At 42.6% G+C, this 22,135-nt stretch overlaps 1 protein-coding gene across 2 annotated transcripts in view; it reads right to left on the bottom strand.

The window, feature by feature from the left end:
- Window positions 1–2,712: 2,712 nt before the first annotated feature.
- The window catches only part of DENND5A (DENN domain containing 5A), a 107,843-nt gene continuing 88,420 nt past the window's right edge, over window positions 2,713–22,135 (bottom strand). The window contains exons 20-24 of one of the 2 annotated variants that reach the window (XM_084854519.1): window positions 21,440–21,621; window positions 15,432–15,514; window positions 13,565–13,688; window positions 11,873–12,041; window positions 2,713–4,634 (exon numbers count right to left, since the gene is read on the bottom strand). In XM_084854519.1, the coding sequence (XP_084710645.1) occupies window positions 4,451–4,634; window positions 11,873–12,041; window positions 13,565–13,688; window positions 15,432–15,514; window positions 21,440–21,621 (742 nt within the window). In that variant the 3' untranslated portion in view covers window positions 2,713–4,450. The remainder of the gene's footprint in view (window positions 4,635–11,872; window positions 12,042–13,564; window positions 13,689–15,431; window positions 15,515–21,439; window positions 21,622–22,135) is intronic. The other variant, XM_084854528.1, reaches the window with a different exon arrangement.

The raw sequence follows: 22,135 nt of genomic DNA, 5'->3' as shown, positions 1-22,135 counted from the left end.
GAGTTTTACTCAGTTCATAAAATACTCAAGACCTCAAATATGATTTAAAAGGTTATGTGCTGGCAAAGAATTTCCTTTTTAAAGAGAATTGGCTGCTACTACCTTCAAAGTTATTAAATTTAAAAAATCACCCTTTTAGCTATGGATGAGAGTTTATATTCTGATGAATCAACGAACAAGTGAATTAAAGAAAATAAAGTGGTTTTGAGATTCTCTTATAAATCAATGTAGATTTTTGGAAGAGAACAAAGCTTTTAGGAGGGATGTTGTTAGCCTTTATGTTTCAACAGCAACACATTTTAGACAACAGGAACTGTGGATCCTATGAGCATTAGTTCACCAGTGTCAAGCTGAGAACTGAGCTTTGCCATATTTGTGCAGGAAGCATTATATGTATATATTGGCCTTTGTAGTCTGAATCTGCTTATTTGTTAAAGCAGTATGATTTGCTATGCCCTCCTCTAACACACAATATTTGGAATAAAACATTAAAAGTTGTGTTGTGTTGGTATTGCCACAAATTAAGGAACTGTGATATTTGGGTGTGGGGACATGGCCTGTTTTAAGGTTACTGGGTGGTTTGTTACCCACCACAATCACTCACCCTCACTGGGTTCGCACACCACAACAAGCTGAGCAGGCAAGGGTAATTATGTAAATCTGGCTGGCATGCAACCAGCACATGCAGGTAGCACAAGCAACTGTGGTTTATTAACCACCCTGCTATTGTGTAAACTAGCCCAATAGCTCAGTGAACATCTCCTGGATTTATTATCCAAGGCACAACTGCATTTGTGGGGGAAGAAGTATGTTGGAGTCAATTTCTACTATAATATACCTTTAAATATGCAAATACATACACTTCCTTTGAAACAATTTCCTGAGTTCATCAATATTTTTTAGCAGCCATCCACACCATCACAAACTTTCCAAAAACAGGTTGTGATATGGCCTAGGTTCGCACTATCGTGTGTGCCCGTTGCAATCAACCTCATTAGTATAATTATCCTCGCTGGGCTTGGGTTGTCAGGATGTCCAAACCTGGTGGGTGGGTGGGAGGGAGGCTGGGGTGGTTTACAAACCACTCTGAAACCCGGGGCTTGTTCTAGTATTTCAGGGTGGTTTGTAAGCCACCTACTCTTGCCGGGTTTGGACATCACAACAGCCACCAAGGGTAATTATACGAATTAGGCGACTTGTGACCAACACGCATGGGAAGAGAAAATATGGCTTATTTTCCCTCCGTGATTGTGTGAACCTGGTCCATATCACAACCTGTTTTTGGAAAGTCCCCTCTGTTTCAAAAGCACTTTGCCCTGCAGCATGTGTGTGGGGTGGGGTGGGGTGGGGTGGGGTGGGGGAGTTGAAAACTACAAGTCCAGAGCTATCTTAGGTTCTTAGATATCTTAGAATTAGTGCTGTGGTTCTTTGATAAATGTTCCTTGACAAAGCTATATTGTTTTAGCTGCTTTTAGCAAGTCTTTTACCTGGAACAATTTGCTCCATTGTACATTGGACCCAAAAATTTGGCTATCATCAGTACATGGCCCCTTGTTTGTGGTTAGAAAAGGCCTAATAACTTTAAATAGCACATGCTTGAAATATAATAGAGCAGTACCAAAACCTTAATGTAGTACAACAACATTTAAATTCCTGGAGAGTGATTCTTGCCTCCTTGGGAAGTACAAACAAGTAAAGGAAGTACAACCTTCCACCCCTTTCTCTGCAGAAAAAGAGGTCAAAGATAACTGTGGTAAAGCTAACCATGATGTATACCCACATTATTTTCTTCTTCAGTCAAATGCTGTGTCAGCTGCTATCGGGGACAAGGCTAACATCGGATAGGTACCTAATATAGAATCCACCATTCTGTTATATGAAAGCTTAGGAAATGAGATGTTGCAAAAGGAAGCCCTGAGAAGAACATGTAACTGGCTTTGTTATCTTCACAAGTTGTGCGTGTAGTTGTGCATTATACCTTTTACTGATACAGAATCATAGAATAGTAGGGTTGGAAGGGGCCCAACCCCCTGTTCAATGCAGGAATCCAAGTCAGAGCATCCCTGACAGATGGCTGTCCAGCTTCATCCTGGATGCCTCCAGTGTGGGAGAGCCCACTACCTCTCTAGGTAATTGGTTCCATTGTCATACTGCTCTAACAGTCAAGTTTTTCCTGATGTTCAGCCAGAATTTGGCTTCCTGTAACTTGAGCCCATTATTCTGTGTCCTGCACTCTGGGATGATCAAGAAGAGATTCTGACATTCCTCTCTGTGACAAACTTTCAAGTACTTGAAGGGCGCTATCATAGAATCATAGAGTTAGAAGGGGCCTACAAGACCATCGAGTCCAACTCCCTGCTCCATGCAGGAAGCCTGATTCACAGGCAGTCTCCCATTCAAGTACTAACCAGGGCTGACCCTGCTTAGCTTCCAAGATCAGATGAGATCAGGCGCATCCAGCCCTTTGGTTATCCTATCTTCCCTCAGTCTACTCAAGGCTAAACATGCCCAATTCTTTCAGTCTCTCCTCATAGGGCTTTAACAAGAATATAACAAGAAAAATATTGTTTCATTTATTAGCTTAACCCAGAGGTAACCTCAGCAGAGCCATGCAAGCAAGACCAGCATGAGTATTTTCGCAACAAAGATAAGAAAGAAGGGTATATAAGCAGTAATGAAAGTCTTTCACGGTAATAATGAAATAAACACAAGAAAAGTAAAAATAGTAAAATTTAATACATGTGCTATATTTTTAAGTTACTGGAATAAAAATGTTCACAAGATGTAGGAAATAAAGAATAATGCTACTTGTTGAAGAGACTGACAATTGAAAACTCCTTTGTCATTGCTCCTTATGTTAAAGAGCCTAACTTCTGAGATAACATTTATACAGCAAAGGCCTCCTAATACAGAGGCCTAAAGCCCTGTACAGTGTATCTTAGTGTTCCCTCAATTACTTATGCATCTCCTACGGTTTTTAGTTGAGCATTCTAACAAGAACAGTTGCTTCTAGGCAGGCATTCACTAGATTTTTCCAATTGGAATTTTACTATTTAAAAAGTCCACAAATTCTGAACATTATGAGGGTAAGCGAATATTTTTACACAATGTTCACAAGCATCCAAGAAATCTAGTCTTTTAACAAAACACAAAAATTAGCACATGAACACTCAGCATTTCAAAACATAATCTTACATGTGTTCTGCTTGTGAACTGGGGTTATCAAGAGAAGGACCTGAAAACCTGACATGGCATTAGGTTGAGTAGCAATATAAGTCACAGTAATACTGACCTCACTCACACCCAACCTCAAATATTTGAGCCAGCAACTCAACGTGTGCTTATGTTGCTGTTATAAAGTTGTGCCAGCACTGCAAGATGTCAAACAATTGTGAAACTTGCTATATCCAATATTTATATGCTGTTCCAGCAATTCTTGGATTAGACTGTTAGCCATTACATAGTGTATATATGGCTTCAGAATGATCACTTCAATATTTTTATAAGCTGGAGGGTTGTAACATATAAACCAGTTGAGTTTGAAAGGCAGGTTCATGCTGAGATACATTTTGCTGATAGAAACTCTTATTCTAGGCCTTCTATTTAAGTGGGCTGTACTCTAATTAGGTCCTGATTTGAGAACACAACAGACATGTAACATGGCCTGTTTAATATAGAAGATTCTTTTTTTCCTTTTTTTTTGAAGACAAAGACATTACAACATGATGAAAAGTTAAATAAATAAATGGCAATTAAAAACACGCTTATAATTTTCTCTGTGCAATTTCGTACCCATAGAAAAAATATTACTGATCTCTGCACATCTGCATGGTTCACTCCTCCAAAATCTGCTAAAAATAATACTGTTAACAAAAAGAAAAGAAAACTGATTTGCTAATGAATTCAGTGCTTTGAGGATATTAAAAACAATATTTAAACTTTTAGTTTTCTTGCAGCACAGCTGTGACCTGAAATGGAAAGGCCAGTGATGATAATGTAAATATATAATAAAATATTAGTTTTTAAATTGCTTAATAACCCTTAGCAGAAATGGAATGTGTTAATTACACTTTGCAAGATACAGTCTGAAGGCAAGTTCAGAGAATGCCAAGAGCTTCTCAATGCACCATTTTCTATGGCAAAGAAATATTACAGCTTTAAAATAAGCTGCACAATACTCATTATCTAACTCTTTCACATGAAAGTGTGTAAAAGCAAATCAGCAAATAAATTCTAAATGTGATTTATAGGTATCTTTTCTCTTTTACACATTGGGTGTACAGCTTCTATCCATATTTTTGCACTCTATTTGGAGCTTCTTTCCAGAAGAGTTGTGTTGAGTGATGTGAATGTTTAGATGCAATGTATTACCAGATAGAATCTTTGCATACTAATAATTGTTTGTTTCTTGTTGCTTTTTTTTAAAACAGTGCTTGTAGACTGAAACAGATCAGATGTCAATTCCTTTAACGAGGGATGCCTCCAGTGTGATGTTGAACTCCTGCAAAGTCTGCAGCACACGGATCAAGGAATTCACTAGGGTATGATCCTTTATGAGTGCTGTGTCCTCATACATCTGACTGGTAATGGAGCAGTCTGCCAGCAAGGCAATCCAATGGTGCAAGAGGTGATCTCTGCAATGGAAAGTTTCAGAATCCCAAAACAGGCAATAAAGAAACGTTCTACCTTTATAAAGAAACATACCACATTAACTGGTATTATCATTCTTCCTCATACCAGACTTGGTGGCCCCATGCCTATCAGCTGGACAGTGAAACAGGGTCACCCACACAAGGCAGTGGTTTCTGTCTACTCGAGGGAATCCTCAGGTATGCAGAAAAATATTTGTTTTTACATTTGAGGGAAAAAAGAGAAAAAAGCCCCCAAGAACAGCCTAATGTAGACTGAGCATACTCACTGATGTACAGGGGAGGCAGAATGTTGAGTGTGTCCATTTAAAAAAAAACTGAAAGGAAACAAGAACAGGGTAGCAGGAAATTGGCCTAGTTGAATCCCTAGCAGCATATGGTATCCTGAAGGATGGGATTAGGGACTGGGGATGTGCATCATGAAGTACAAATCCCCCAACCAGGTTGCATCCAGACAAAGCTTTTATTGTGCAAAATTGCATTGCCTCATTCATGGAATTTTATGGGGAACGACATTGTCGTCAATTTGTAGCCCTCCTGTCTTTTCCCACTGCCTTTTTTCTTACCAGAAAAAATATGTTAAGGAATATGTCTAAATCCTATTCACTAGGTCAGCTTTTAAGAAGTCGTGACACAGGAAGCTGCTTTATACTAAGTCAGACCATTGGTCCATCTAACCCAGTATTGTCAACACTGACTGGCAGCAGCTCTCCAGGATTCCAGGCAGGAATTTTTCCAGCCCTACCTGGAGATGCCAAAGAATGAACCCGGGACCTTCTGCATGCAAGCAGGGGCTCTACCACTGAGCTTTTACTATCTTAGCTTCTCATTATGCCTAAAGACCAGCATGTTGTACTCAAAAAATTGTACTTTTTCATCAATATCAATATTTTGGGCAGTATCCAACGGGACCACTCTACCTCCACTAGTTATGTTGCACTCGTGGGAGTGCAATGGGGCTTTTGCACTTCTTAAAATAACCCCAGAAACACTTGTTTCCAGATTGGGACAGATTAGTGGAGCTCCCCCCTACGAGGTCCGCTGACCTGACCTGTTCCACAAACAAGTGTTTTCTCTTGCTTTGGGTTATTTTTAGAACAACAAAAGCCCTGTTGTGCAAACGCTGCATCCCATGAGAGCATGAGCACAATAGGATACTACCTTTTATTTACTTCATATCTCAAATGATTTGTAACAGACATGGCCAATACTAGGTTCTAAATGCTTGGCATCAAATGCTAAAGATATGCCTAGCTGTGGTGGTACAAAAGAGTTATGCCAATTCAGTTGCAATCCCATTGTAATAGGGTAAAGTGCTACTAAATATCCAATATGCAAATTAGAAGACTCTATGGTGACTATTTAAAAAATATCTTCTGATTTATGACCTAAACTTGTCAATTTCCATTTTGTATCCAGTCTGTCTTGTACTTCAACCTTCTTTAATCCAAATACCTTATCTACCATCTTTTATATTACCCCCTCTAATATATTTATAACATTCGTATCTTCTGTCAGCCTTTTCCCCCTAAGCTAAATGGGTCAAGCTGTATTTATCTCTGCTCAAAATAAATTCTTCATTCTGATTATCATCTTGTATTCTCAGATTTCCAAAATCTCATTGAATATGTAAAAAAATGGAAACTTCCTTACCGTGAATTTCTGTTCTCAAGAGTTCCATAGAGGGCATTCCTTCACTTTGGGATGGTGCCTTGCTCTGGACTACATAGAACATAGACAATTTTTTGCGTTTGTTGGTTTGCCACCCTGCCCTCCAAGACCAAACTGGTAGAGCAGAGAAAAAAAACCAGTTCTGCAACTAAAATGAAAAAAAGTAAACCTGTGCCAATGGCATAAAAACATGAACATGATCAACTTGAAACAAGTTGAACAACATGAGAAAACATACCAGGCAGCAATGGGAAACCACCCCAAGCTCTTCCTCCTTAATAGAATAATACACTGGGCCCCTAGCAAGATGGGTGGAATGCCCTCCGTAGAGCTCTGAGAACAGAAATCCATGGTAAGGAAATTTCCATTTTCTCCAAAGGTCCACAGAGGACATTCCTTCACTTTGGGACATATCAGAAAAGAACATCAACAGGGCAGGTAACAGACCAGCATTCAGTGCACCAGCACCTTTTGCAATACTTTGTGTCCAAGCAGCATCCACTGAAGAAGCAGCGTCAATTTTGTAATGCTTAACAAATGTGTGAACTGATGCCCATGTGGCTGCCTTACATATGGGAAAATCTCCCTTAAAGGCAGCAGACACCAATGCCCCCTCAGGAAGTGAGAAGTGATCCCTCCAGGTGAGTCCTTCCCTATAGTTTGATAGGCTAGTACAATGCATTATTTCAAACCATCTAGAAATGGAAGACTTTGACACCTTAGCCTCCAAGGTCTTAAAATCAAAGGAAAAAAGCTGGAGATCCTTTCAGCAACAGTTCTATCTAAATAGAGCCTCAAGGCCCTTCTCACATTTAATTTATGCCAACTCCATTCCTTTGGATGAAGAGGCTTAGGACAAAGGACCAGAGAGAAATTTCCTGGGACCTATGGAAAGTGGAATTAACCTTAGGGACAAAGGAAGGCTTGGTACAAATTACCTTATCGTCATGAAAAATACATAATTGTGAATTAGCCGAGAGGGCTCCTAACTCTGAAACTCTCCCTGCTGAAGTTATAGCCACCAAAAAGACTATTTTAAGAGTGAATAACTTAAAAGAACATGTGGCCATGGGTTCAAGTGGACTACCCATAAGTGGCATAAGAACCTAGTTCAGGTTCCGGGTATGAAAATGAAGTACAACTAGGGGATTAAGGAGAGCCACTCCCTTTAAGAACCTTTTGAGATGTAGGTGAGAATGGGTGGAGTCCTTTTGTATCCCAGCACACTGCTAAGCGCAGCCACTTGCCTCGTAATTGTACTTGTACTCAGACCCTTATGGAGCCCCACCTGGAGAAAACCTAACACCTCTTGAACACCTTCAGGGGCTGGAAATCTATCTTTCATCTGACACCAAACCAAAAAAGCCTTCATCTGGAAGACAGAAGGATCTTAAGAACAGACTCCTGATACCCCAGGTTCAACAGTCACTGTCTTTCAGCCTCCAGGCTGTTAGGTAGAAGAGGTCTGGACACAGGTGCAGCACAGGACTCTGGAGAAGCAGATCCTTCCTGCTGGGCAGTCACCACAGGTTTGGAAACCATGGACACTGAGGCCAATATAGGACCACCAGAATAATTTGCGCTGAAGTTCACCGAATTTTCCATATTACCTTGGGAAGAAGTGCTCTTGGGGAAAAGGTATATAGTAGCTCTTCTGGCCATGGTTCCATTGGAATGTCTCTGCCTCCTGCTGTATGACGTGGGAGCCTCAAAAAGAAGGTGGGAACCAGTGCATTGTGTGGTATGGTGAACAGATTAAGCTTCTGGTAAGGATATGAAAGATTTGAGGATTCAGAGCCATTTGAATTCCTTGAGAGATGTCTGACTCAACCAATCAATTCACTGTCACATTGGACACTCCCGCTAGATGTTCTGCTGAGGTGGACTTAAAAGAGGTCTCAGCTCATGTTAGGAGATCCTGGGCCAACCTGTTCAGTGATGAGGACTTTGTCCTTCTCTGTTTGCCCATGGTATTGTCCATCCTGACCAGGACATGGCTGCCCTACAGCAATGAACAGTATGCCAGAAGTCCTAGGAAAATAGCCAGAAGTTCCAGCCAACTGATGCTGAGATGCTTCTCCCTGTTGGGCCAAGTCCCGTGCATGACTTCATTCCCCAGGTGGGCCCCCCCAGCCAAACAGGCCAGCATCCATGGTGGTCACTTTCTGAACCAGAACCTTTTCCTAACCTTAGTGGCTCCATCCACCACTCTAGATCTAATTTGAGATGTGAAGGTACCCGGACGCAGGTATAATATAACACTGCTACCTGGTCCTGGAATGGGACAAAATGGCATTGAAGTGCCTGCCTATGTAACCTTGCACTGGACACCAGGTCCTGACAAGAAACTAGCAGGCCCACGTGCTTGGCTAGGTCCATGAGGTCTGCCCACTTTTCTGCAATCATAGTGGACAAGTAATTCCAGATCTTGACACGTCTCTCCTCTGATAGAAACATCCTGAACTTCCCTGTGTCTAGCACAACCCCTAGATGAGTCAGCCACTGGGTGGGAATCAGATGACTTTTCTCCATATTGACCACAAAGCCCTGTTGTTGCAGGCATAACACTGTAGTCTCCCTGTCCATCAGGCATTTGTTTCTCAAAGAAGACCAGATCCAGATGCTATCCAGATAAGGGTGGATCAGTACCCCTTGGGTCCTGAGGTGAGCCAAGAGGGCTATCAACACCTTGGTGAACACCGCTGGCACAGAAGTCAGGATGAAGGGCAGTGCTCAATACTGGAAATGGTGATTGTAACAAAACCTCAAGGAGTGACAATGGGACAAAACCTCAAGAAGCAACAATCCCTTATTGGAATGTGCAGATACACCTCTGACAGGTCTATCAAAGCAAGGAATTCTGCTCCTTCCAATGCTTCCACAATTGATCGGAGAATCTCCATTTTAAAGTGTTACTTGGGGATATGCTTGTTGAGCCTCTTTAGATCCAGTACCACCATTATGTCCCCAGTTTTCTTGGGAACTAAGAAAAAAATGGAATAGGCCCCAGAGCTGTCTGAGGAACTGGCTGAGGAACTAGCTCTATCACCTTTATGGTTAGGACATCTTCTATGGCTCTTAAGAATATCTTGTGCTTTATTGGGTTCTTTGCCCTGGAAGACAGGATGTACTTGTCCCTGGGCTGAGAAGAGAATTCCAGGGCGTACCCTTGAACTATGGTCTTCCCAATCCATGTGTCTGAGGTGGCAGTGATCCACGTTGGAGCAAACTGCATCAGTTGACTCCCTATATGCTGATAAGGGAGTAGACTGTTGGTGTTGGGCAGACTGGTGTTTCCTCCTGTCCTTATTGGTGGAAGAAGGATAGCTGAAGGATTGCCTAGAACTTTTCCCTGAGGATCTAGAAGAATAGTTCCATTTATTCTTGAAACCACCCAAGGAATGGGTTCCTGTGTGGTCTTGTTATCTTGAAAGGAAGATGGCTGCCTGGGCTTATGGTCCTCCTTAGTGGTCGGCAAGGTCTTTTTCCTGTCCTTCTTTTCAATCAACACCTCCTCCAGCAGATCACCAAAAAGTCTGGCTCCTCCAAAGGTAGAAGAAGCAAGCCTGGATTGTGAACCAATGAAGTAGACATCCCAATGAAGTAGTCAAATGTTCTTTCTGGCCAGGGAATTGGACGTCATAGCTCTAGAACTGAATTGGACAGCATCTAAGGCTGAATCTGCAAAAAGAGCAGCCATATATGCAGTTTTCTTAAGAACATCCTTTAACGGCTTGTGTGTGGACTCTGCCCCTGCCTTGTCCTCTGCCCATAGATAAACTGCTCTGGAGAAAAAGGAACTGGTAGCTGATGCCCTGAAGGCTGTAGTAGAGGATTCGAAATCCTTGTGGAGGGCTGCCTCCATGAGTTTATCACATGGATCTTTAGGTCCACCTCCCCATCAGCAGGAATGGCTGCAGAGGAAGTGAGTGCTGCAACTGCAGCGTCTACCACAGGGACCTTTAGCAAATCCATAACTTTGGTTAGAAGGGAGTAAAAGTTTATTTCCCAACTTATGGATTAACTTGGGTTTGGAGGGGTTAGCCCACTCTGCTTTCCAGGCCTCCTTGAAGGAATGGAGTAGAGAGACCATCATAGGCTTGGTAAGGGGCCTGAGGGAAGGCCATCTTATACTCCTTTTGCACCAAGGTGTCTATTGTCTCAGATGGCATAGTGGTGTCCCCAGAAGGCTGGAGTCTGAGAGGCCTTGGCCAGCAGTGCTGGGAATAGTTCTGGATTAAAGAGTCTTCTCTTTGTATTGGAAGGCTCAAGCTCTGCCTCAGGGAGCTGCCCTTCATCTTTGTCACTGTTTTCTGAGTCAGACTCATTCTTCCAGATAGAAGAAAGTTTGGGCCTTTTACTACTGCTCCCTTCCCCGCCCCCCCGAGTCCTTAAGTGGGCCTGTTGCCTTCTCAAGCCTATTTCTCTTCCTTGCTTGGTTGGCAGAGCAGGAGGAGGAGAGGCTAGGGCTAGCTGAACCCCTCAAGATGGATGCTAAAGGGAAGCCCTCATGGGATCTAGAGATGAAGAGGGAGGAGGGTCTATGGTCCCATTGTGGCTGTGAAAAGACCTCACCTTAGACCAATGGTCCTTCTCCTTCTTCTTTTTATGGGAAGACAGAGAAGCCAAGGAAAATCTCTCTCTGGGGATATCCCTCCCCCTGGTTGGTAAGGCCTTTGAAACTTGCAGGGAAACCAGGTTCTGAACCCAGGCTGCAAACTTGAGCCATGGTCCCTTCCCTTGCAAGGTCTGGCATAGCAGTGGGCCTGTTAACACTAATTTCTAGTCCTGGAGCCAAGGAGCATCCTTTCCCCCACTTGGAGCCAAACTCATGCCCATTCATCAGACCCAACTCCACCTGCTTGGCCTCCGACTGAGGTCTCTGAGGCCAATTCGGGACTGGTACTTTTTTCCACCATGGTGGAGAGGGCCAGCAGAGTGATCGGGGTCAACACTCTCTTGCCTGCCCTATAGAGAGGGAAAGGAGAAGACTGGAGTGCAGCTGACTGGCCTCCTGGCTGCCTTAGCCATTGTTTGTTCTGGAGCCATGGTGAAAGGCCTGGGAAAAGTGGAGGGGCAGCAGAACATGTGTGCACTCTGGCAGCTGGCTTCCAAGCTGAATGGAGGCCAGCTGCTTGTGAATGAAGCTATGTGAAGCAAGATCCCTGCTAAGGAGAGGTAGGGAGGAAGAACTAGCTGCCCAAGGAATAAAATAAAAAGTGAAAGGAAAGGAAAAACTAACCCTAAAGTGACTAAGAAGCTGGGCTCTTAACAGCACCAGCTCAACTAAATTGCATGGCTTGCTAGACAGAGCTGGTCCAGGAGAGTAAGGTGGCTCCTGCCCCCGAAGAAGCGAAAAATAGGGCCCAGAAGGAGGCACCATTCCAAAGTGAAGGAATGCCCTCTGTGGAGCTCTGGAGAATATATAATTTGGTTAAAGGACTCAAAATCTGGTCTGCAGAATGAAAGAAAATGGATAAACATGAAAGCATCTCTGTCATGTGGCTAACAGGCAAAGCATGTGCAAATGAATCAGAACAGCCATGTAATACCTGGCTCCAAGGCACACCAGCATCTGAAACTTGCCATCTTTTCCAATGTTTCTAGGAGTGTTGTTGATGGCTGTGACAAAGCGACAAAAACTCCTGGCTCTTTTCTGCCAGTTCTCCTCTGGGACCATTTCATTCTGATCTAAAGCTTCATAATACCCTTGTGCTTTTTCTGAAGAAGGGACAGAGACATCAAACATAATGATCAAATCAGGAGAAATTCTCAGCGTCTCTCCCACATACATATTGGTGGCAGTTTCATTATTTTCATGCTACCAACATAGCATGAAATGGATCCACTGGGCCAGTTCACATGTCATGACAGCCCACAATGGCTTAATTTACCCACAGGGGCTGTTGTATTGTGCTGGGCGCCCACGGGCACCACTTTTGCATAGAGCCTGCAGGCACTCAATTTGCCATGTTGTGCAAACCCAGGAGGCTGGGGTTGTTTGAGGGCTGGACAACCCTCAAATAACCCTAAAATAAGCCAAACAACCCCTGCCACCTGGGTTCGCATGACACGACAAGCCATGGGAAGTTGGGGGACCATGGTGGGTTGTTGTGTTGTGTGAACCAGGTCAGTGTGTAGGTACTATCAGGTACTAACGCCTTTGAAAGAACCTGAGATAATGATATCAGATATAAGCACAAATGCAAAGCTGTGCTTATAAAAAGAGAGTCAATTCATTGTCTGCTGATTTGTTCATATCTGTTATGATGAAATATACTTAAGCTTCATTTACTCTAATGGTTAAGCAAAACAAATACAACGAACTACTGGACCTCAGAATTTCAGATCGAGCAACTGTTAAAAGACTGCTCAGTCTAGCACATTTTCCTCCAAGGCATTGTTTTGATACCCCTTAAGAGCCAAATCAGATGTGATGTTGGGTATGTCCATGCATTTAAAACACAGTGGTGTAGAAAGATGAGAGTGGGGTTCAGTCCCTGCAGCCCCTCACCCCAAAGTCCTTTTATAATCAGTCAAAATCACTTCTGGCATCAAAGATCGGCTGAGGAAAAAGCATTGGGAAGTGGGTGAATAAACTTCAGGGAGGAAAGTCGCAAGACTGAGGAAGGTTTAGTGCCCCTCATTCATGCACCCCTTTGTTATTTAAATTGGTCTTCCACTTCCTTCTTCCTCTGTTATTAGAGCAGATCTGTGTTTAAACACACGGATCTACTGCAGCCACATCTAAAATTGGCCCTCAACTCCCAATCCCATGCTGCACATAGCATCACAAACTTACAATAGACATTATTAGATCACATTTTGCTCTCCCTTATATTAAAGGCAAAGATCGCTTTATTCAGGAAGGCCTTTTGCCTGTAAGTAGATCTGTTGGCTTGGGTGCTATTTTTTTATTTTTTTATTCTGTAATTGTTAAGTTTTTATCATATTTTAATGTATCGTTTTAATCAATTTTAATGGTGACTTTAAGCTGCCTTGTGTGCCATTTTTTGGTAGAAAGATGGGGTACAAATCAAATAAGTATTAGGAAGACCAAATTTTCAAGTGAGCATGTAATTTTTATTTTTAAAAGGTGCAGGAATGATTACACTTCTGATACTAAATAGGGTTACAAGTCAGTGATTCTTCCAGTCACAAGGATGAGGCCCACTTAAAGATGGCAGCTATGTTGAAAGTAGGCATATACAGGATTGCACTAGAGGAAGGTTCTTGCTACTTACCTAGAAAGTCCCAAATAAAGACATTTTTGAAAAGCCTGGGAGATTTAAATCCATGCTGAAACACCTGCTCAAGAGCTGAGACAAGCCCACCTTCTCCACATAGCAAAACTGTCAAACTGCCCCTCTGCCAATGGAATATAAAAATGTTTTTATTTTATATGGTTAATGAGTATGTTATGCATAGATCTGTCACACATTAGTATGTCTAAGATTTTTTTAAACTAACTGCACAAATACAGTAGATGCTTTCCCTAGGCTACCAATACTTTGCTTTGATTCAGTTTATCAGTTAGTGGTATCTATCAAAAAGAGTCTCAAGAATAAGGCTTCAATAGCAATCAGATCTTACAACAGTTATAATTTTATAATTTCTCATTTCTACCATTCATCCTAGGGAGGCAATGGAAGTGGTAAATCAGTGTCTGGCATCAGTTCAGAAGGGGATCAGGCTGAAGATGCTGAAACTTAATCCAGACAAGATGAAGGTAGTATTTGTCAGAGGTACTGATCATCTAGGAGAGGATGTACATCCTACTCTGGATGGGACTGCACTCCCCCTTGAAGTAGCAAGTGTGTGGATCTAACACTTCAACTACATGTTCAGGTGCCAACAGTTGTCAAGAGTGCCTTTTATCAGCTTTGGCTGATTTGGCAGTTGAGGCCTCTTAGAGGAGATGAATCTGTTATCAGTCATATGCTTTGTTACTTCCAGACTGTATCGTTTTCTACATAGGGCTGGTTTTAAAAACAGCTCAGAAAATTCAACTGCTCCAAAATGCAGCAGCCAGACTGCAATCTGGTGCCCAATGCTTGAAGCATGTAACTCCAATCTTCTTTCAACTTTACTAGTTACTTGTTTGTTTCCAGCCTCAGTCTGAAGTGTTGGAATTAGCCTTTAAAGCCCTAAGCAGTCTAGGACCTAAATATCTCAAGAACCACCCGCTCCCATAATGACTTGCCCAGGCTTCAAGATTAGCCTCAAAGGCCCTGTGCTCTGTGCCATCATCTCAGGCTGTTAGGCAAGCGAACATGTGAGACAGGGCCTTCTTTGTGGTGGTGCTATGTCTCTGGAATACCTCCATGTGGCAATTTATTAGGCTTCTCTTTATTGTTTTTAAGACAAACTGGAAATATTTAAATTTTTACATGCTTTAAATGTGTGCATTCTGTACCCGTTTCAATGTAATATTTACTTTGCTGCATTTAAGATGGTTTTAAATTTGTATTGTTATTCAGCATTTTTAATGGTATTGTATTTTTTTATAAGCTACTCTAGGTGCTCTATGAGCAAAAAAGCAGGGCAAAATATCAAACAGCAACACTGCTGGATATCACAGGACAGCATATCCTCTATTACATACTAGGACAAAAAAGGAAAGGGACTGTTTAAAGAAGCCCCAAATGGAATATTCTGATATTTGTGGCCAAGAAAGGCACATGTGATGCAGATTCACACAACTGGTATATTGTTTTATCAGACCTAGTTCTAAAACCAGGTTCAGATGTAAAGCTGGAACCAGGGTTAAGGGACTGGAAGTGGACTATAGGACTCTCACATGCAAATCCCCAGTCCCTTTTTATTTTGTTTGAAGTCATCTGTGACTTAGGTTAATCATGATTAAAATGAACCCATCTTATGGGTACCAAATTCCCTTGAGAACTCTGATTAAAACTGATATAAAGGATAAAGTTAGCTGCAAGATTATGTATTTGGCTATGTACAGTTTAACTCCAGTCACCAATTCCATTTGTCAGTCACATATGCACATCTGTGTCACCTATTCTTTCAATATCAGCTGTTGGCTTTCATAAATATCAAGAAGGAAATTTTATCAATTTCATTATTGCTAAGAATGCCAATTCTCACCTCTTTCTCTGGCTTGTGGAAGTGTTTGACAATTCCATTTACTGCTTCACCAATGGATTCTTGTATCTGACCTGTGTTTAACTCTGCAAAAGGGAAACACTTATTTTATTTTATTTTTTAAAAAACAGTAATTTGTTTTTCAATTAATACACAGACAAATAAGGATTAAAATTAACTTTCTAGCTCAGGTAGACAGAAACTGTTCCATGTTATTTTCTCTGTGGCATTTTGTTCTGTAATAATGTAGTACTTCAGCTTGCCTGCTTGCTTTTTATATACAGTCAGAGCCAGAAATATTGGAACAAGGATAACTGTTTTGGCAGTTGGCCTCTACACACCACCACACTGAAGTTGAAAGGAAACACACCCAGATGGGAGCGAAGTCAGGACTTTCAGCTATAATTCAAGGGGCTTGACAAAAGTGGGGCACTAACAATTCAGGAAGGACAGCCAGTGGCATACACACACACCCCATCATTGGTGGCTCATAAGTAATGGAACAAACCAACATAATTTCAAACGTAAGGTTCGCCTTTAATACCTGGATGAAAATCCTTTGCAGTCAATGACTGCCTGAAGTCTGGAACCTATGGACATGACCAAATGCTGAGTTTCCTCCCTCAAGATGCTTTGCCAGGCCTTTACTGCAGTTGCCTTCAACTGCTGCTTGTTTGTGGGTCTTTCTGCCTTCAGTCTTGTCTTCAGTAAGAGAAAAGCATGCTCTATTGAGTTGAGATCAGATGACTGACTTGGCCATTGAAGAACATCCCACTTCTTTGCCTTGAGAAACTCTTGGGTAGCTTTTGCTGTATGTTTCGGGTCATTATCCATCTGTAATATGAAGGGGCATCCTATCAGTTTGGCAGCATTTGGCTGAATCTGAGCAGAAAGTATAGCCCTATACACTTCAGAATTCATCCTGCTGCTTTTATCAGCAGTCAGGTCATCAATAAACACCAGTGACCCGGTTCCATTGGCAGCCATACATGCCCATGCCATAACACTGCCTCCACCATGTTTGACAGTTGATGTGGCATGATTTGGATCATGAGCTGTTCCTTTCCTTCTCCATACTTTTCTCTTCCCATCATTCTGGTACAAGTTAATCTTGGTTTCATCAGTCCAAAGAATCTTATTCCAGAACTGGGCAGGCTTTTTTAGGTGTTTGCTGGCAAAGGCTAATCTGGCCTATCTGTTCTTGAGCGTTACCAGTGGTTTGCACCTTGTTGTGAAGCCTCTGTATTTACATTCATAAAGCCGTCTCTTGACTGTACATGTTGACAATAACATGCCTACCTCCGCAAGAGCGTTCTTGACCTGGCTAGATGTTGTGAAAGGATTCCTCTTCACCATGAGCAGAATTCTGCGGTCATCCCCTTTAGTTTTCTTCCGTGGTCTTCCAGGCCTTTTGCTGTTGCTGAGCTTGCCAGTTAATTCCTTCTTTTTCAGGATGTTCCAAACTGTTGTGTTGGCCACTCTCACTGTTTTTGCGATCTCTCTGATGGGTTTGTTTTGTTTCCTCAGCCTAATGATGGCCTCCTTCACTCGCATGGACACCTCTTTGGACCTCATGTTGGGAGTTCCAGTGAACAGCTACCAAATGCAAATGTAACACTCAGAACCACCTCCAGGCCTTTTATCTGCTTGATTGGTCATGGGGTACCCAGGAAACAGGCCACACCTGGCCATGCAGCTGCTTGTCAGCCATTTGTTCCATTACTTATGAGCCACCAACGATGGGGGGGGGTGTATGCCACTCGCTGTACTTCCTGAATGGTTAGTGCCCCACTTTTGTCAAACCCCTTGAATTACAGCTGAAAGTCCTGACTTCGCTCCCATCTGGGTGTATTTCCTTTCAACTTCAATATGGTGGTGTACAGAGGCCAACTGCCAAAACAGTTATCCTTGTTCCAATATTTCTGGCCCTGACTGTATATGCAATATATAAATTTCAAGGTGACCTTCAGTATAAAATTCCCAGGATAGTGAAAATCAATAAATTACAATATAAACAAACACACACACACAAAAATAAAGCACAAAAAGCAGCCATACAACTAAAATCACTTATAAAACACACTGAAGTGCCTGGACAAATAAAAAAGCTTTGCCTGGTGCCAAAAGGACACCATGGTTGGTGCTGGGTGAGCTTCCCTGGGGAGGGCATTCCATATATAAGGGACATCAACTAAAAGGGCTTTCTTTGTGCTCACCGCCCACCTAACCTCAGATGGTGGGAGGAGCCAGAGAAGGACCTTAGATGAAGAACATGGGATTCAGGCAGGTTCATATGGAAAAAGGCAGTCCTTAGTAGCCAAGTCCCAGCCTGCTTAGGCCTTTTAAAGATAACAACCAGCACTGAACCTGGAAATGGACTGTTAGTCACATAGCTGTTTTAGAACTAGCAAGATGTGTTCTCTATAACTGCTCCCAGTTGGCAGCCTAGCAGCTATGTTTTGTACTATAACGTTTCTGATAAGCCTTTGAAACGTAGCCCCACATACAACAGATTACAGTAGTCCAATCGAGAGATTATCAGTGCAGGAGTAAGTGTGGCCAGGCTATCTCTGTCTCGGAGGGGTTGCAGCTGGCACACCAGTCACAACTGGTCAAAGGCACTGCATGGTACAGATTCGATTTGGGCATCCAGTGGCTATGCTAAATCTATCAGTACCCCCAAGCTGTAAACCTGATCCTTTACGGCAGAGATGGGGAACCTTTTTTTGTCTCTGAGGGCCACATTCCACCAGGGATAACCTGTTGGGGGCCATTTTGCTGCAGTAGGCCAGGCCAGAGCCGCCACCACATTCTCTCACTCACACCATTAATCAATCATCCATTCACTCCACACTCTTTCATTCACACATGCCCCTACCCACCCATCTACACATCGCCATCCATTCGCGTGTGCACACACACACATTCTATTATGTCTTCTCCTCTTTCATCTTTCCCTATTTTATCTCTCTCTCTCTATTCCCCCCCACTCTCTCCTCTTTTCTCTGCAACTGCCATCCCATCCTCACTTTGCCCTGTCCCCCGCATGACAATTAGGCTTCAAAAAAAGTTCACACTGGTACCAATGGGAGCTTTTTCCTAAGCCTAATGGCAGCAAAGTGGGGAAATTTCTGGGGGGTTGTATCACATGGGAAGGGGATGTTTACTTCTTCCCTTCCTAGTTGTGCCCCCCAAATCACCTCCCTGCATGGCAATTAGGATAAGAAAAAAAGGAGGTCCCAGACATGCAAATGGAACCTTTTTTGTTTGTTTGTACACCTGTTGCATGGGGAGCAAGACTAATGAGGGGGCTGTGAGCCAGATCCAAAGGTCACATGCTGGAGATTCCCTACTCCTGCTTTAGGAGTAGTGTAACCCCATCCAGAATAAGTTGAACCCCACACTCTCTGATCAGATAAACTACCTACCAACAGTATCTCCATCTTGTCAGGATTAATCTTCAATTTCTTGGACCTCATTCAGTCCACTACTACTCCCAGACACTCATTTAACACTTCCACTGCCTCATCTGGTTCTGATAAAAATAAGAAATAGACTTGGGTGTCATCAGCATATTGATGGCTGATCACATATCTCCAGATGACCTCACTCAGTGACTTAATGTAGACGTTAAAAAAAGAGACAAGATGGAACACTGAAAGACTCCATAGCATAAATGCAATGAAGTCAAGCAGGAGTCTCCCAGCACCATCTTCTGGAATCACTCTTCCAAGCAGGAGCAGAACCACTGAAGCATGGTTCTCTCAGCCAACACGGCCTATCCTGAAGCACACCATGTCATACCCCCCAGTCCCCCTGCCAGCATAGGTCATTATGAGGGTGATCAAGGCAGTTTCCGTGCTGAAACGAGGCCTGAAACCAGATTGAGATGGATCCAGTTACACCACTCACCTCAAGCTGGCCTCCCATCCTGATTAAGCTTGCCCATATACACATGCACCTTTGTTTTTTGCCACTCGGCATGAAGGAGAGGCTCCCTCTGTGCAGAATAGCTGAAAACAAGGTTCCCTGCCCAGGAAGCGGCATCTTTTCTTGGGCAGAACACCTTTATTGTTCTTGCCCCATGAAGAGTGGGAGAAAACAAGGTCCCTTGACCAAGAGAAGACACTGCTAGCAGAGTCCTTTCCTGGGCAGGGCACTTGCTTTTCTTCTGCTATGCAAGGAGGAAGGCTTCCATGCAAAGCAGGAGAAACAAAGCTGCCTTTTTTTCTCCCACTCTGCACTCTTTCACTTCTGCAGAACAGCAGAAAATAAAAAAAGCACACTGCGTCACCCCCCGTCCTCCACAGCTGGTATAGAAACTCAGAGGGGGAGAGTGCACCATCCCTTCTCTGCCAGCTCACCAAGAATCCCCCCTCAAGCATTCTTACAACCCCAAAGTTTCAAGGTTCAAGTAAAGGGGCCAGATTCATTTTTAAAGTGAGGAGTGGAATGTTCATGTATCCCTACTAGAAACTGCCCAAGGTCTCTCAGGAATCCATTTGGATCCATCAGCTTCCAGACGCAAACTATCTTAATAGGTCGATCACCTGTGTTTTCTGACCATTATCGTGGGTTTTTTCTTAACAGAGAAAATGCAGTATTTAACTGTAATAGCGCTTTGAAGCATTCCAACATCTGGTGAATTTCTGCAATTCTGCTATACCACAGCACCATCTAGTGGCTGTAGAATGAAACATATAGAACTTGCAGAGAAATGAAACGCAGGAGAAAAAAGCACGTGTAAAGGAGCCTATCTTAATCCTGCAAAGAATATAGAAGCACAAGCCCTGGTAAAGGCACAGGATAAAAGCCTGGTATAGAGAAGCCCCCAAAGTCTAAAACTCATCAGTGAATGATCCCCATTCTCTCTCAACTGTTCAACACCAGGTTCAATCACTCATAACCCAAGCTCACTTAGACAGGAAACTTGGAGAGGAACATTTAACATTAAAATGAAGCTTAAAGAATGCATATCCTTTTCACCTGAAATTGTAAAAAATATTTATTTATTAAAAGTATTTTTAACCTGCCCTTCATCCTAGGATATAAGAGCAGTATAGAAGCAGCGTAAAAACCAAAATATAACACAATATAATACACACACCCCCACAACAACATCACAACGAAAAAAGCATAAGAACAGCAGAACAAACTATAAGCAAGCATAACACTTTAAAATGCCTGGGGCCTGGGCAAATAAGTAATCAGACACCAAAATGAGAGCAGTGGCAGCATCAGTCAAGCTTCAGTGGGGAGGGCATTCAGAGACAGATGTCACTACAGAGGAGGCCCTCTGCCTAGATCCTACACAACAAGCTCCCGCTGACAAAGGAACCTGGAGAAAAGCCTCCTTTGAAGATCTTAAGACACAGGCAGGTTGGCATAAGGAGAGACACTTGTTCAGGTTACCCATATTTGTGCATTTGTCTTTTGTAGGACAGGGTTTTTGAATCCATGCACAGTATTATGATGGGGCCATCAAGCAAGAATATAGGAAACTGAGCTACAGCTACGGTATTCAGCAAATTGTGTCTGAAGGTGAAAGGGAAAACATAACATGTTGGGTGCAATCTTTTAGAACAAGACAACATCTAGCAGTAAGCAAGTGGTTACAGCTTCATATAACTGCAATTTGTAACACTTAGGACTGTACGCTTTAATTTAATATATAGATTTGATCAACTAAAGTGTTGCTATCCTCCCTCTCTCCTCAATCAATCAGTATATCAAAACACTGACATATAGACAATGTTTAAGGAGCCCATGCTGATTCAAGACCAAGATCAATTCTATTACTCCATTTCATTTTAATGGTATAAGGATGGAAATTATTTTCCAGTGATAATTGTGGACAGTATTTCAGCTTTTTGAGCAGGGACAATAGGGCCCTGCAACAAAAGGCTGTGGTGCAGAGTGCTCCAGTTCAGGATTCCAGTCATGCCCCTTTCCAGGATAGTCCATTCCATTAATATAATGGATTACTAGTGAAAAGTAGAAGTCCAGCTTACTTGGTTTGTTGTTTGGCGATATTGTTACAAATCTTCTGATCATGCTTGGGGACTGCTGCAAAGGAGGGGTTCTGCATTGCCTTTCATCCACCTCAGTATGGGATGTCAGCAATTCTCCCACCAGGATCCTCTCTAAACTGCCATCATCCATCCCTTTTCCGAGCCACCTCCCACATGGAAACCTAAAGACACGAAATAAGAAAAAGCACTGTGCAGGCCCTATTCCCAGATTTTGCCTTTTGAAAGGCAGAAGACAACACATAAGTGACTCAGTACACATGGTCTTTACTCTATAAACTTGGCATAGTCCGTTTTTTAACATTTGATGAACCTGCATTGTTTGGCCTGCGCAAGAAGGAGGGAATAGTATTGGCTACAAGTAGAGTGATTTTAACAGGGAGCTACACAGACTTTCTGCTGGAAATAGAAATTTGAAGATTCTGAACCATAAGCATGTAGATATTTTGGAGTGCCCACAGACTGAATGGATTACAATGGCCAGGTTTAGATGATCAAATCCAGGATATGCATGAGCCCCATGCGCTCACACTCAGCCCCTTTGCTGCCACTTCACTCTTTTGTTTGCACAATAGGGAAACAAACCAGGAAGCCACAGTTAATCATAGTTTCCCATTATGTGTGAACTTTCAAACAAGCCAGGATTCAGAAGTCAACTTTAGGCCATGATAACTCAGT

Source organism: Heloderma suspectum, chromosome 1, assembly GCF_057233095.1.
Source record: "Heloderma suspectum isolate Gila_16-S chromosome 1, 16-S_ref, whole genome shotgun sequence".
Classification (NCBI taxonomy): Eukaryota; Metazoa; Chordata; class Lepidosauria; order Squamata; family Helodermatidae; genus Heloderma; species Heloderma suspectum.
Note: the sequence above shows the minus strand (reverse complement) of the source record. Positions and strands in the feature narration are given on the sequence as shown.